The 15,135-nt window shown below is 38.6% G+C and overlaps 2 protein-coding genes across 5 annotated transcripts; one reads left to right on the forward strand and one right to left on the reverse strand.

Moving 5' to 3' along the window:
• Positions 1 to 147: 147 nt before the first annotated feature.
• On the forward strand, positions 148 to 7,086 carry LOC107093905 (ras-related protein Rab-7a-like). 4 transcript variants are annotated; one of them, XM_015389239.1, is made up of 6 exons: positions 148 to 241; positions 4,290 to 4,354; positions 4,486 to 4,612; positions 4,766 to 4,984; positions 5,492 to 5,620; positions 5,759 to 7,085. In XM_015389239.1, the coding sequence occupies exons 2-6, from the start codon at positions 4,302 to 4,304 to the stop codon at positions 5,852 to 5,854; spliced, it is 624 nt and encodes a 207-aa protein (XP_015244725.1). In that variant the 5' UTR covers positions 148 to 241; positions 4,290 to 4,301; the 3' UTR covers positions 5,855 to 7,085. The 4 variants fall into 4 exon arrangements, with proteins under 4 accessions (XP_015244725.1, XP_015244729.1, XP_015244727.1 ...); XM_015389243.1 differs by having other exon boundaries at positions 221 to 309; positions 5,759 to 7,086; XM_015389241.1 differs by lacking the exon at positions 148 to 241 and adding an exon at positions 248 to 538 and having other exon boundaries at positions 5,759 to 7,086.
• Positions 7,087 to 7,184: 98 nt separating this feature from the next.
• On the reverse strand, positions 7,185 to 15,058 carry hmces (5-hydroxymethylcytosine (hmC) binding, ES cell-specific). Its single transcript, XM_015389238.1, has 6 exons — positions 14,675 to 15,058; positions 13,556 to 13,699; positions 13,259 to 13,468; positions 12,982 to 13,136; positions 11,442 to 11,634; positions 7,185 to 7,506 (listed from the first exon to the last, which is right to left on the reverse strand). The coding sequence occupies exons 1-6, from the start codon at positions 14,861 to 14,863 to the stop codon at positions 7,318 to 7,320; spliced, it is 1,080 nt and encodes a 359-aa protein (XP_015244724.1). The 5' UTR covers positions 14,864 to 15,058; the 3' UTR covers positions 7,185 to 7,317.
• Positions 15,059 to 15,135: the final 77 nt, after the last annotated feature.

Genomic DNA, 15,135 nt, shown 5'->3' on the forward strand with positions numbered 1-15,135 from the left:
TAGGGATTTATTTTAATTTAATGGAAAATTAGAAGCTCATATGCACACTAATTTTTATGGAGTTGAAAAGACTGGCTCACGCATGGTAGGATTTGCACGCAACATGTGTATGCTCTACTGGTTTCAGGGCAACAAGGCGTGACCAGCGCATGACGTCAGTCGTCACGAGCGTAGCTTGTTTTGGAGGAAGTGAAGTGATCTCCGTTCAGCTAGCAGCTAGCCGCTTAGCCTGACAGGAAAAGTGAGTGCCTAAAACGCCGGTCATATTTTGTAATTGTACCTTCACATTGACAGTACTTACTTTGACAGGTAGGTTTAGTGTAGAACCCAGCTTTCGGGCAGCTGTCGTCATTCTAAACGCCTTTTTTTTCCGTACATATGTATCGGAGCTTTTAGCCGTCTCGCGCGTTAGGCTAGCTCTTCCATCAGAGGCGGAGGAAAAAGGTCCACCATCATTTTTTTTTCTTTTTTAACAATTCCTTTCCTTTATATCTAAAAGGTCTTCGTCGAGGTTGGTTTGTAATAACTAAATCAATTTGTAAGTGACAGTTTGTCATTGTTGTCTTTATATAACTGTCATAAATTTTAACCTTTCCCTGTTATAGCCCTTACCGAATTGTTTACGAGAGGGTTATTTTGTGTTGAGCGATCGACCAAGGAATGGCTCCAAGCGGATTTTCTTTAGAATTGGAGATAGTTTTAAGTTGCCTTCCTTTATTTTCTTATTTTCAAGTCAATTGTCTTTGTTTTAAGTTGCTAACTATGTGAAAGTGGGAAGTTAACTTTTCCTTCGTGCAGTCAGCAGTTTTATAACACAGTTTAGCAGCACAACAACAAAACAAATAGAATCAGAAATATTAGTTGGCTTTAATATCAGTAACATATTATGTTCTAAATGTGACACTAATTTTAACGCAGCCTGCAAGTCATGGTTCCGTTACTCGTTTGTTTTAAACCATGTGATCAGTCCCTGACACAGTGTCATGGGGTTCAGATTATATTCAGATAGCTCTATGCTAGTTTAGCCTGCGGGCCTTTCGTGGATGGATGTTCATTTAATTCTTTAGCATATCAAATATTAGGATGTTATTTGTTTGAATTTGTGAGTCCTTTCAGTTTTAGCTTATTCACTGCATCACCTGATCGCTGTGATAGTTTTAAATGCCCATTTATGAGTTTGGACTTTGAGCATTACAGCTTTATGAGGAGCATATTATTGCGCAACTGGCTAGACCGAAGACTTTCTATTTGTTACCAAGGAAAAAACAAAACCAGGATTAAAAGGTTTTGCTCTGATCTTTTCAAACCTTTGGAGTTGATGAGATGATAGTTTATAGCACCTATATTCGTGTTGTGTTACATTTTCCACACAGCATTTTATGTAGCTTTTATGCTGTTAAGCTAAAGTGGCATGAGTTAGTATATTATATTAGGACAAAATTTAGTACATTTAAAAATAAGGAATTAAAGATGGCTATATTCTGTTTTATGAGCCCCAAATTTCAAAAAATTAAAGTAGGGCTGAAACAAGCAATCTGATTAATCATGATTAATCGCTTATTAAAATGATCGTCAACTAATTTAAGAATCGATTAATCGTTAACTCAATGTAGAGATTATGAAACATGCCTTTCAGCAGGAATTGTATCAAAACTGTAAAAATATATATAAAAAATTTTCATTTAAGTTTAAAAAAAAATTTGTCTGTTGGTATGTTCTAATCATAACTCCTCAATTGGACATTTTAGTTTCAACTGGCCTAAGTTAATAAAAATCTTCTTTAAGGAATCTTTGGTTATCCAATTATTATTCGATTACTTGGGGGGAAAAATCGATAGAATAATCGCTTTGCAAAATAGTCATCTTTAGTTGCAGCCCTGAATTAAAGCCTATTGCTCTACAAGCTTCAGATGAAATGTTTTGACATTTAATCAGAATGGTTAGCCTGATTCTGTGTTGAGAAGGTCAAATTTTGAAAAATTGTTTTTTTTATTTATTTAACACTTTATCATTAAATGTATCAAACAAATCAGCTTTTTGCTCTCTAAAATCATCCACCAACAATACACACTGCAATGAGCTTTTTCTTGTGTCTTTGAAACATTGATTAATGTGAATTTTAATATTCCTTAAATTTCTCTTAGGGTCAGAAGTACTACCTCTGTCAAAGAACATTAGGTTTTTAATTTTTTTTAAACCTCTATAGTTCTTGGGGAAAAAAATAAATCTGAATTCGGAATGTGAAAAAAAAAAAATATCTTTGGTATCAGCCCGGAAATACCTGATTTGTGCATCTTTATTTACAACATATCCCTGTTAATACTTCAGAATTATTTAAATTTGATTTTTTTTTGCCTTGTGGGATTTTTGTTGTACATGACATTTATCATTGAGTTAATATTTTAGAAAGCGTTATGAATGTCTACTTTAAAATTGGAAGTATTCAATTAACTAGTTTGTTAATCTAAACAGGGGTAACCAATTAAATATCAGTTGGGTCAGAATATAGAAAATTAACAACCAGTAAAGGTCCGGAGACATTTTTATTATTATAATCTGTTACATAAAACAGCATTTAATACAGAAATAAAATGCAGGTGTTAATGCAAAAATTTTATACATTGAATTTTATATTAAAAAAATATAATTTTTTTTCATTTTAAAATCTAAATTGTTTTTGAAGTAGAGAACAACAGTATTTCAGTTTTTTATGTAGACAATTTCCATTTTTTTTTCTTTTTTTTCCCTTTCTTTTTTTTTTTATGGCTTAATAAGAGAAGTGGGCTTTAGGCTGCCCTGCAAGGCTTTAAACCTGGGTTTGAATGGAGACAAAGCTATTCTTAAGTACATATCAAGGTGCTCATTTTGAGCATGTATCCATATACTATCGACTATACTGCATTTAAACATACCTCCACTGATGACCTGCTGTAGTTTTAAAGTTGCACTAATCTGTCCTTTTCCGGTTGATACCAATTTCTGCTTTCTTTAGGTTTATACTGCTGATTCCTTTTTTCTTCCTAAGAACTAAACAAATGTGAGAAAAGTTGAACTCAAGCGACTTTAAACTGCAATGGCTGGTGTTTTGTTGAGCTACTTGGATGTAAATTAGGTTCAGTATTTTGTTCCACAATTATTTTTTTCATTTAATCTGGCTTTAATAAAGAACCAACAGTTTACCTATTATCATCATCATAAAATATTTGTGCCATAATCACATAGCAAAGGAGTTTTTGGCCAATATGTTAGGAGCTTACATTAGATATACTTGTTTAAAACCAATCAAGTTGAACAGGGTCTCTTTTGGCAGCAGGAGCTCCCACCATAACCAAATGACATTGCCCCAAATGCCTAAGGAGTGAGGAGAAAGCTATCAACTTATCTCATCATCACAATATTTACCAATAATCAAGGTGTTGTGGAGGGGAACGCCTATTAAACGCGTGCGAGAGCATGCTTGAGTTAATTTCTCCTTGAGGAGTTGAGGGGACGCACCCATTGAGTAGAATAGAAAATCCCTTTATTGTTCCACAATGGGGAATTTCTGGTGTTACAGCAGCAAAAAGAAAAAATGGTCACAGAAACATGGACCTTAGAAAAGTGTATAAGAATAAAATAATATTGATATTATGATAAGATGGTCCCTTGGATGAATACCATCTCATCCATATTTATATTTTAAAAAGCTTCCCTGCAGATACTACTGGTATATTAAAAAAAATCATAACGTGAGTATCTGTGTGTGTGTGCTGCAGTGGAAATTTGGACATGTTTGCGGGGTAAATAAAGATCTGTGGCCACCGTATAACTACTAATGATGCAAATTACAAAATAAATAAACTTATCTTCCCTGGAAAGTTACAATATAGAGGTAGATAAGTTTTACTAGCAGTGATGTGAAATAGATTTCTCCACATAGGATCCCAAACTTTACCTGATGAGTAGAAACGTCGCTACCGAGGCATTAGTGGGAAGCCTGACCTCTGCTTTTAGTGTACACGATCGTGTGAAAGAATATCCCAAAAATACTCTGGTCGTTTTTCTCTTCTGACCGCGGTGAGAAAGGCGAGCTTGACTGGATGAAAATATAGCTGACAACACATCTACACCTGACAGTGCGCATGCGGCGAAAATATATAGCTAGCTGGGGACGAACATGTAGGACGCCCTTACATAAAAATCTTTCACTTTACCTTTAAAGAAAAGGCATATTTGACCCCCTGACATGCAATTTTCTATTTATCATTAGTATAATTAACAATCCAGCGTTTTTTTTTTTCTTTTAACAGCTTTTGAAAAAAATGACGTCAAGAAAGAAAGTTCTACTCAAAGTCATCATCCTTGGAGACTCTGGGTAAGTGTTATAATTACCTTCTCTCAAGTACAAAGCCACTTCAGGGTTTCATTGATCCCCGGTTTTATTTAATTTTTTTCCTGTTTCTGTTAACATTGGCGAGTATTTTTCTGCCTTTTTTGTTATTGTAGAGTTGGGAAGACCTCATTAATGAACCAATATGTGAATAAGAAGTTCAGCAACCAGTACAAAGCCACAATCGGTGCCGATTTCCTGACAAAAGAAGTTATGGTAGATGACAGACTTGTCACAATGCAGGTATTGGAGCAACTTTATACACTTTATGGTTGTTTGGTGTATATAAGAGTTAAGACTACGCCAAACCACACCACATAATTATTGAGTTCAAGTCAAATATCAAAATCGTAGTTTTTTTGTTTTAAAACGGCTTTAAATGGTTGTGTGTTTCAGATTTGGGATACGGCGGGTCAAGAGCGGTTCCAGTCCTTAGGCGTGGCTTTCTACCGCGGAGCAGACTGCTGTGTTCTGGTGTTTGATGTGACTGCACCCAACACCTTTAAGACCTTAGACAGCTGGAGGGATGAGTTCTTGATTCAGGCTAGCCCACGAGACCCTGAGAACTTCCCTTTTGTGGTGCTGGGAAACAAGATTGACCTGGAGAACAGACAGGTCGGGAAGTGATTATTTTTTTATCTGTTTGTAGTATTTCAAAGCCATAATGCCTTATAAATATTAAATGTTTATTTAAAGAATATGAAGAAAATTTTTGGGCGTGTCTAGAAAAGCTCCTCCCAAAGATTCATGGTCAATTTCTGTTTACCTTTTGGTTATCTCAACGATTTCCCAAATAGACCCACAATTTTTTTGCAAATCCAGCTCAACTCCATGACTGATTAAGGTTAAACATTGATATCAGTATTTCTGACAGAAGTCGAGTCTCTCTTCTGGATAGTAAGAGAAGGGATGTCCTGACAGAAAACTCATTATTTTATAGCTGAAAAGGTTGGGTACTAAAGTAATCGTTAGGCAAAATATGTAATACATGTCCAGTTCCTCTAACCATCCCAAAGAGGATTCACTGTTCAGATAAAGATTAAACATTCAGTGTTCCTGTAGTTGGTTCAAGCCTAATAATTGTAACTTTAGCAACTAATTTGAGCTCCTTTGTGCTTTTAGGTAACAACCAAAAGAGCACAAGCTTGGTGTCAGAGCAAGAACAACATCCCATATTTCGAAACCAGCGCCAAGGAGGCAATCAATGTGGAGCAGGCCTTCCAGACTATTGCACGCAACGCTCTTAAACAGGTACCTGTAAACGAACCCTAGCTGTCTGGCAGCTGCTGAATCATATACTAGATTTTTAGCAGCAGGGTTGTTGTTGTTTTTCTTTTTAAATGTATTAATGCGGTTTTCTCCCCTCACTCTGGCTCTGTCTGACCTCAGGAGACAGAAGTGGAGTTGTACAATGAGTTCCCCGAGCCAATAAAGCTGGATAGGAACGAACGAGCCAGGCCTTCAGCAGAGCCCTGCAGCTGCTGAGGACTCTGAGGATCATCAGGGGGCTCGTCATCGCCCGCATCACCCTGCCTTGCCTTGTCTATTTATCCCCTCCCCTGCGCCCCACTGTGTAATGCCCCAACATCCAACATACAAGCAGCATCCCACTCATAAGAGTATATTACTACACACAAAAAATGCTGCACACACTTCCTTATAATATATATATATATATAAATATGAAGATACATTTTCTATCAAATAGTCTTTTAGTCCAAAGAACACTTTGAGGAAAGAATAAGGTGTTTATTTGTCTGATGCTACCTTCTTCCCAGTCTTTGCCCTCTTATTGGTCCATTGTGGTTGGGGCTACGTTTCCTTCTGTTTCATTCGTATTTCTTCTCGTTCACTCCCTGTGTGCTCCCAACTGCTTGTATTTTGATACTTCAAGTGGGAAATTGAAGCATTACTTCTGTATTTTGAACTTTTGACTTAGATTAGACAAATGTTTGTTTTTTTAAATCAAAAATGTCTGTAATTTTGGTGGTCATGTTCTCTGTCAGTCCACCACTGCAGCCCGAACAGAGGAAATACTGCTGCTTCATACTTTACTTTAAATACTTCTTACAATTGTATATAACCTAAATCACAAAAGAAACGTTCCTACTTCAGCAGTGCTTTTGTGTGAAGGTTAACAATTAGATTAGAGGATGAAAATGTTGGTTGATTAAACAAATTGGCAAGTAGTTACGAATCAAGTAACAATAGTCCATCTGGCAAGTATGTACAGTTTTCTTTTTCCACTTTGCCACCTTACTGTCATACCCTGTAGTTTCAGTTTATGGAGACGGCTCACTTTTGAGCCACAATAAATATTTTGATGGAAGCCACGGTTCCCTGTCAGAATAAAGGTTCATAGACCATTTAACACAGGAACTGAGTGAACCGATATGGCACGTCAGTCTACCAGATGGACCTAGAGGAGAGCTTTTCTGAAATAACCTCTATTAGCAAACATGTTTATTTTACTAGACTTTGTGTATAATTGCGATTCTTTCAGTCATGGTTTAGGTAAGACAAAGCTGTTGTAAATCTCCATTTCTGACTTTGCCAACTTGTGACGGCTAATGGTTTAAGTGCTTCTTGTTTAACGGATTGGATCGTTAACTGTTGGTTTGTATTATACTGAGAGCTAGAAATTGAATATAGTCTGAAATAACACATACTGTAACACTGAAAGACTCTAAAAGAAACATGGGAATATTTGGCATTCATCATTATAACATGGTAATGCACATCTACATTGTTTTGAAATGTCTTTGCGTTTCAAGTAATAAAAATCTTGAATTAAGCAGACAGAATTTTTTTGTATTTTTATTTATTAAATCTGAGTCAAATTTCCAGATATAAATCAAGTATTAACATGCATTTAAAAAACGTAACTGAACAATTATAGCAGAAAAATAAGGATGGAAGGATTTCCTTTTGGTTTTCAGTTCATACGGTTATTTTGTTCTTGGTTTCTTATTGGCTCCCTGGAGCCACAGCCTAAGTCCTCCAACAGGCTTGCTTTGTGCCTTAGCCTTGCCGTCCTCTTCTTTGTTCTCATTGGCATCAGGGTCCTTTCTTTTTGAAGGGCTGCTGCTTGACAGCCAGCTCATCATCATCTTACTGCTTGCTGAGGCTTTAGGCTCCTGGAAAAACCAAGAGTTAGTTAGTCAGAAGAAAACTTAAAAAGTCCAACCACAGTTGTTATCTCAATGAAAGTGAAATATTCATATAAGGATAGATCCAAGGTGCAAATTTGATTTTGAGATTCTGGCAAATAATGAACTCACTTAGACAAAATAGTTTTTAATAAATATTCATGTAGGAGAGGAATGTATGTGTACTGTTCAGGATTATTGGACCAGTTTTTGGGGAACAACAGCTGACAGTACGAATTACTTCATGAATGAGGTGCTGTATGGATGCAGTCAGCCTTCTGCACTGTTCAGGTAAAAGCCCAGCCTTTTAGCTCATCTGCCTTGTTATGCTCTGGTGTCTTTATAGCCCATAGATTATCTAATGGGTTTAGGCTTCCATTAAATAACACTGATGACATGGTTTACTTGTATGAGCAGAGGAAAGCATGAAGTGCTCTGAATTTCCCTACTAGATGGTGGTGCTGTCTTTAAAATTGAGTAGATCAGCACCACCAGCTGGCACTAAATTGTCAGAATAAATGCTGGTTTATACTCAGAAACAGGTTGTCATGCGTGTTGCATTCAATGCAAATACGCTCCCACCCCTTCTGCAGACACTCTGCTGCACCTCTCCAAAATTGTAGGTGACCGTAGACAGGAGGGCTCTGATTGGTCAAATCTACATCCGCTTTACACCATGCATATTTCCTGTTTAATACCTAACCGGCTTGTTTTGTTTGTATGACCGCCATTGTGTGACCCTTTTTCCACCTGTATCCCCACTCTTTTTCACCCTCATGTCCCTCTGTTGTTGCACAAACGAGCCTCTTGCGTTTTTCCTCTGACATATTAAGACCCACAGCTAGTTCCTGATTGTCCCTCTACCTTTGTGGCGTGGAATAAAAGAGCAGACCATGCTTCAGTGTTGGGCAATGTTGGCCAGCCCTTAAGGGCTGGTTATACCTCCGCAGCAGTTTACCCTGCATTTGCACATCCCTGCAGAGGGGCCGCCATATTAAGGAAAGCTCCAACCCACGTATGGTAGCAGACATTCAAAATGGCCCTTCCCAGTGCAACGCCGGCTGAATGGCTGCCTACTCCCTGGCAATTCCCAGCAAAATTCCCTCCAACTTCCAGCCACTGGCCTTCTCCTGGGTGTGTGCATTTTTCTTACCCTGACTCCTCCCTTTTAATCAATTAGTGTCTGGCCTGAAGATAATAGTTCTCTTTAGACCTTAATGTCCACAAATCATGACAGAATATTTTAGAAATAAGATTGATTTTTAAAAATGAATTGTAGGGCATCAGCCAAGGGCACATCAAGGAAAGTGAGGACATTTTGAATGGCTAATACTGTAGCAGGCAGGGTGAGTGGACTGTTTAAAGGAATAGTACACCCAAAACATGATTAGCCTTCATTTTCTACTCACCCCCATGCTGAACAACACCCTGGAGTACTTTATTGATATCTCAAATGCATCTGGAGATCTGGGAGGCTTCTTGCTGTCTGCTGACATTAAAATAATGGAGGTCTATGGTGACCGAGACAGAAAGGTCCATAAAAGTCCACAAAAAACGTGTCAATATTCCTCCGTACTGCTCGTCCAATGTATTCCAAGTGTCCTGAGTGTGTAGCGTCCATAATTTACTCGAAACGAAGTCATTTAGAATGTTTTTAGAGCATAAACAGTAGTGTATAGGATTTCCTAAAAGCGCGTTCACGACGCTACGGAAACCGCGGCAGACCAAACCAGATGAAAGTGCGCATTCAGCTCGGCAAAGAACTCATGCTCTTCTTCAACACTGAAGTCCTCAGACCTCTATTAAATAGTTTTGCATGTACCAACTTATTTTTAAGAAAGACACCTGCACCATTTACAGCCATGCACATGGGGAATTACTGTGTTGCCATACCAACAGCTGCAAATGTGACTTCATTAGCAGTGACCCTTTGATATGGGTTAGTGCTTTGGGGGTGGTTTGGAATTGGGCCTTCATCTCCATTCTTCTTCCAGATAATGAGGATGGGGTTCATACATTCATTGACAGTTATCCTATTCTACCCACACATGGATTAATGACAGAAAACTGTGATTTCTAAAAAAGGATTGAGAGCAGTAGTGTCTGGTCAATAGAGGGCGCTAGGGCGCCACCCTACACCAAATGACTGATTAGTATCATTGGGTGAATTTTAAATTAAAATGTAAAATATTTTGAAATATAATCAAAATATATTTTTTAGATGTTTAAGATAATTAATATTTAATGACTAGTGAAGTGTCATTCCATTTTTGGTCAGATTGGAGAAGTATTTTTGCCCTAGGGCTCAAAAATCTCTGCCCACTGACTCGTGTTACAAGCTGTACGTGCGCAGTAGCTCCTCTGCAATACAAAGGTATAGGAGAGGAAGTGTGTTTGTTCGCCACCTCCCGCCACAGGGCAGACTTTTTGCAGGTGATTGACAGGTCCAGTCGCAGGAGTTTGAGATGCAAGAACCGTCCTTTTCCAGGACCTGGTTTAGCAAGAAGGCTTGGCTTCTACCCAGCATGCATTAAGACAGGTAGGACTGATTCAAAGCACTTTATAGAAAAGGCAAAGAAGAATGAACAATCTGGAAAACATGGAAAATAACATAATAGCTTAGTAAACTAGCCCCACACGCCAGCGGCCAAAATCATTTTTGCCTGCGAGTTTGTCTAGCCTCAATCAGTGCCCCAGGCCCTAGAACTGGGGGGGCAATCACAACGCAGAGATTTGTTTTGAATATCTGGATGCAAAGAGGGCGGGGTTTTAAGGGCGTGACGACAAAGCTGCACGACCCTGGAGAAAGCACAACAAGGAAGATGGCAACAACTATTGAACAGTAGCATGCACTGCAGCAGTAGCTTTCAATGGAGTGCTCCATGGAAAGGTAAAAGTTCTCTTTTCTGTTGCTGTTGTTCAATAAAAGTACGTTTTAAGATCATTTGAGGCAAGAATACTTTAAAGCGTCACTAAATGGTCAATTTACAGATTTAATGTGTAATTAAAAGAACAATTTCCGAAGTTGGGAGGACTGCGGCAACCAGCGGACCTCCGAGGCTAACGGCAGCCCATCTGCAGCGGCCCTCTTTCAGTATAGTCATGTGTGAAGGACCGCTGGCTCTGATGACGATTTTGGAATCAGTTTTGGAAGGATTAGAATTGGGGTTTTCGTTATAACGTGAGCAGGAAGAGGCTCTACGCTCATTTGTTTTTTTAGAAGGACGTATTCGCTGTTTTACCAACAGGCTGTTTGTTTACACTCCCCCACCAGCTTTCTGTTGCGCTTCCTCTGTCACAGTCAGTTGCGCTCATTGGTCAGAGCATTGGCCACAATGCATAGGCACAGTGATGGTTTTAAAAACGGGTTGTTCTCATCAACAATCTTCCGATGTCTCATTCATCGGGGCCAGACTTAATCACACATTTAATCTCAAATTTAGTCTGGTTTATCAGGCTAATAATATAGTGTACTTTTTCTAGATGTTTGTCAGAAAATAGTTTTCATGCATAAAAAAAAAAAAATAATGCTGACAAATAGCTTCTACATGATTAAACTGGTACAAATTTTTTTTATGTTTGTAACACAATATAGGACCATGCAAAACACAGATTTACCTTCACAAAGCCTCAGTAGGGCAAGATTTATGCTCAAAAATTAAACCTGCCCATGAAGTTTTTATAATGATTTAGAGACATCTGATCTAAGAGGTCTGTAGATTTAGATCTTTTGAGAAACTGAATTATAATCACCACAATGGGATAGCAATAAATGTTCAGATTATGTCCCTCTAAGTGGAATGCTTCCATATATGTTGATGCTTTTTAGTTAGTGAAAACAGAAATTAATTCATTTTTTAAATTATAAGATAACTGGTGAGAGGTATTGATTGGACTATACTTGGTTGGTAGGTTGTAACCACCTTTTTGCTGTTCAGATCCACTGGTTGAAGGCACTCTGGGGAGTTGTTGCGTGAGTTGTTGACAAAAGAAGAAACGGGATGAAAGGTCAGGATGTCTTTGGGCTGAAGCAGCTTGATGGCATCAAGAGACTTCACCTCTCCAAAATCAAGCCATCTTCTCACTTCTTCTTCTCCGTCAAGGATGGCTGGCATCCTAACAAAAAAAAAATGTTTGCTATATAAATTGCTATGATCAGCAATGAAACCATTTTGAATAAAAGTAATGGCAAAATTTGAAGCCAGAGCGATTAAATAAGTGATCCTTTTTGCAAAAAGGCTTCCATACAATGGACAAACCACCTAATGACAGAGATAAAGTCCATATGTTATCAGCATCAGATGCTCCTATAGTCATTAATAAAAAAGAATCCCATCAAGGAAAGTCTACATTTACCGTAAATGTGATGGTGTTGAAAACTTATTTTTTGATGACAGCAAATATTCAAAGTGGGTTTGATAACACCAACTTATCAAACTTTAAAAGACTGATTTATTTAAAGTAGATCTTTGCCGCCTACTGTAAAACTCGATCTGTGATCATTTCAAAATGATCAAAAATAGAAGTATTATCTAAAAAAAAATGTGTTGGTGTATTCAAAGCAATTAGTCAACTTTTTATTTTATATTATTTTTAATCTTTTAGTAATGAAGCCAACATGCTTTTCCATACTCCATTTTATTTTTCCCTACTTCTAATGCTACGTTCACACCGCCCCAATTGAAGCAGCAGGTTTACGTGCAAATTGTATGGTTGAAGTGCTTCCGGGACGGATCGGGTAGTGATGGCGCTTCACAAGCAGCAGATGCTGGAGTTTGAAAATTTTAACTTTTGCTGCTCGACGCGCCACATCAACCAATCAGAAAAGCTTATCTAAGAGCTGGCAGGGAGACAATCACAGCACTGCTGATGCAGATAGATATGACCACTCCAATTAAACAGTTTATGTAGGCAAAATATGGTTGCTTTTATTATTCTGGTGCCTGCAGTTTGAGCCACATACCTAAAGGACTTCCAGCTGCGATGAACAGTAACTGCTGGGAATTCCCATTGACAGCACACCGCCTGTTTGTGAGGATCTGAGAGGCTCAGCAAAATAATATTTTAAGGCAGGATCATAATCTTGATGAACTGACCGCACAGGTGATGTTTTGAGGTGGACTTTCTTGCTTAAGAAAATTGATTAAAACCAGCTTTTAACCAGCTTCAGGCAGCAAATGTAGCAAAGCCGCTCTGTGCCAGTAAACAGAGGAGCAGCAGAAGCACCAGATACATCTGGGCACACTTAACTGAGCGCTCTTCTGAAGCATCAAGGATGCTCTTGACACATGTCTGACTTTATTGTGTACAAGCTTCAAAAATTAAGTAGTAGGCGCTTTTCTGCTGCCCAAACTGCGCTCGCTGTGAACGTAGCATAACACCTGAAAAAACTAAAAACAAATTCCTTTAAGGAAATCCTATTTAAGTATACAAATATTTTCTTTTCTAAGCGGTCACTCTTACCTGTCATGAATGTTTTGCAGATTTGGGGAAGCATTCACTGTGATGACGCTGTATGTGTAAAGAGGATCTCCACCTGTTGGTGGCGACCAACAGTCAAAGACTCCTGCCATCGTCAGCAGCTTCCACCCTGTCCACTCAGGGGGAGCTTCACTTTCCTTCCAAACACATCAACCAAACCTGTGGTGATTAGTTTGATGCTCACACCTACTGTTTTCTTCCAAATTGAGCACACGTATAACACGTTTAAGCTTTTGCTACAGAGGAAAGGAATGCAAACCTCTGAAAAGCCAGGGGAGATTACGCCTGTTTCTGATTTTTCCTTATTGTAAGTTGGAGACAAGAGTTGCTGATCCTCTTCCTTCTCCTGGCTTGGGCTGGTTCTCTGAGGAAAGTATATGAAGAAAGGTTGCTTCTGCTTTTCCCTCCTCTGCCACTCATAAAATCCATCAGCCAGGATGACACAGCGCTGTCCCTTTAAGAGGGGGTCCTTGGAAAGAGGGTGAGGCAACAAAGTAAGTATAAAGTTAGACCAAAATCATAAACAGAAAAGGACAACCTCTTAAATAGCGCAGACCTTGTAGGACTTCTTCTCAAGAATATTCTCACTCCGGCAGTTGCTGGTACTGTACTGCATCTTATTTGGGTCGCTCTCCTTGAACCATGCAGGTATCAGACCCCAACGCATTGAAGCTAAAACACATTCATCCACAGGAGCACTCTGAGGAAATACACAAGGATTGCACAGATCATGGACGGCACCTTTATATAGTAAACGGATATATGTGCAGACGTGTTAAGTAACGAAGTACAAATACTTTGTTACTGTACTTAAGAACACTTTTTAGGTATCTATACTTTACTCCATTACTTATTTTTCTTCCTACTTCTGACTTCTACTATTACATTTTAACAGAATTATCTGTACTTTCTATTCCTTATATTTTTAAAACAAACGTTACTCATTACTCTTGGCTTCGGTTTAATGTTTATAAATATTTATTTCACATCATGTGTGCCATCCAATGCAGATCATTGGCTCCATCTACATCTAGTGAAAACTAGAGTCATTGGATGAGTCATATAACGCAAACACTAACTTTATACTTTAAATAGTTTTTGGAGCACATACGTTTTCACTTTTACTTCAGTAAAGAGGTCATGTTGATACTTCAACTTTTACCGCAGTGTTTTTAAACTGCAGTATCTATAGGCTACTTCTACTTATGTAACAAATGTGTGTACTTTTGACACCATTGTACGTGTGTAATTTTAAACATGTTTAAATATATATATTTGATATGCAACATTTTATTTCTTGAGGGCTTCAGGGGGTTCTCAGACATTAATTCACAAACACTTCAAGCTTTTGGCCTCTTACGGAATATTCTATATTATACGGCTGGATAAGGAGCAGGCCCATGGAGGAGCTGCAGAGGTACACAGCTCATGTGGATCCAGTTGATGATAAAATCGTTACCTCCAAAACAACAGTGGTTGGTGAACATTACTCGAATCTCTTCATTTCTAGTTCCATGTTTCAATGCATCAAACAAAAACAACACAGACTGTAAATCTGCTAAAAGCAGGAAAACCCAAACTTACTGAATTGGTCAAGTTGTTTATTAGCTAATGTTAGGTGTAACGCTTGGTACAATACTGCACAGATATGGACTATCATGAAAGCTTAAATCACCTTATCGAAATGTCTCTGCGATACCAGAACCGGGCTCATGGACTGAGGACTCTTGTTGTAAGATGGTCTGTATTTATCCGCGTCTCCATCCCTCCAGCGGGGCTGTCTCCGCTGTCCGCCCCGGGTCCTGTAAGAGCAGGCTCGGCTCACTTCGTCAGGAGCGAGAGTGCAAGCGGTTCTTCCACACATCTCAGAAAGGTTTTAGTTCGAATGTATTGGCGTAAAATATCTAAGAACGTCCAAGTGGGTGAGTTGGAATTGTGTGTTAGATAACAGAGCGGAAGTTTGTCGCGGTAAATCGAACCAACCCGCCAGTCAGAGCGCCTCTTCTTCTTCTTTTAGAATTTATTTCTGGTGGTTGGCAAAAATGTTAGTTGAGCATTACCGCCATAGATATCCATAATAAAGGCTAGATGTCTTACGGCGGAGTCTCAAACGTCCGCACGTGGCGGCCATCTTGC

The sequence above is a fragment of the Cyprinodon variegatus genome, unplaced genomic scaffold (assembly GCF_000732505.1).
Source record: "Cyprinodon variegatus isolate N-32 unplaced genomic scaffold, C_variegatus-1.0 Scaffold452, whole genome shotgun sequence".
Taxonomy (NCBI): Eukaryota; Metazoa; Chordata; class Actinopteri; order Cyprinodontiformes; family Cyprinodontidae; genus Cyprinodon; species Cyprinodon variegatus.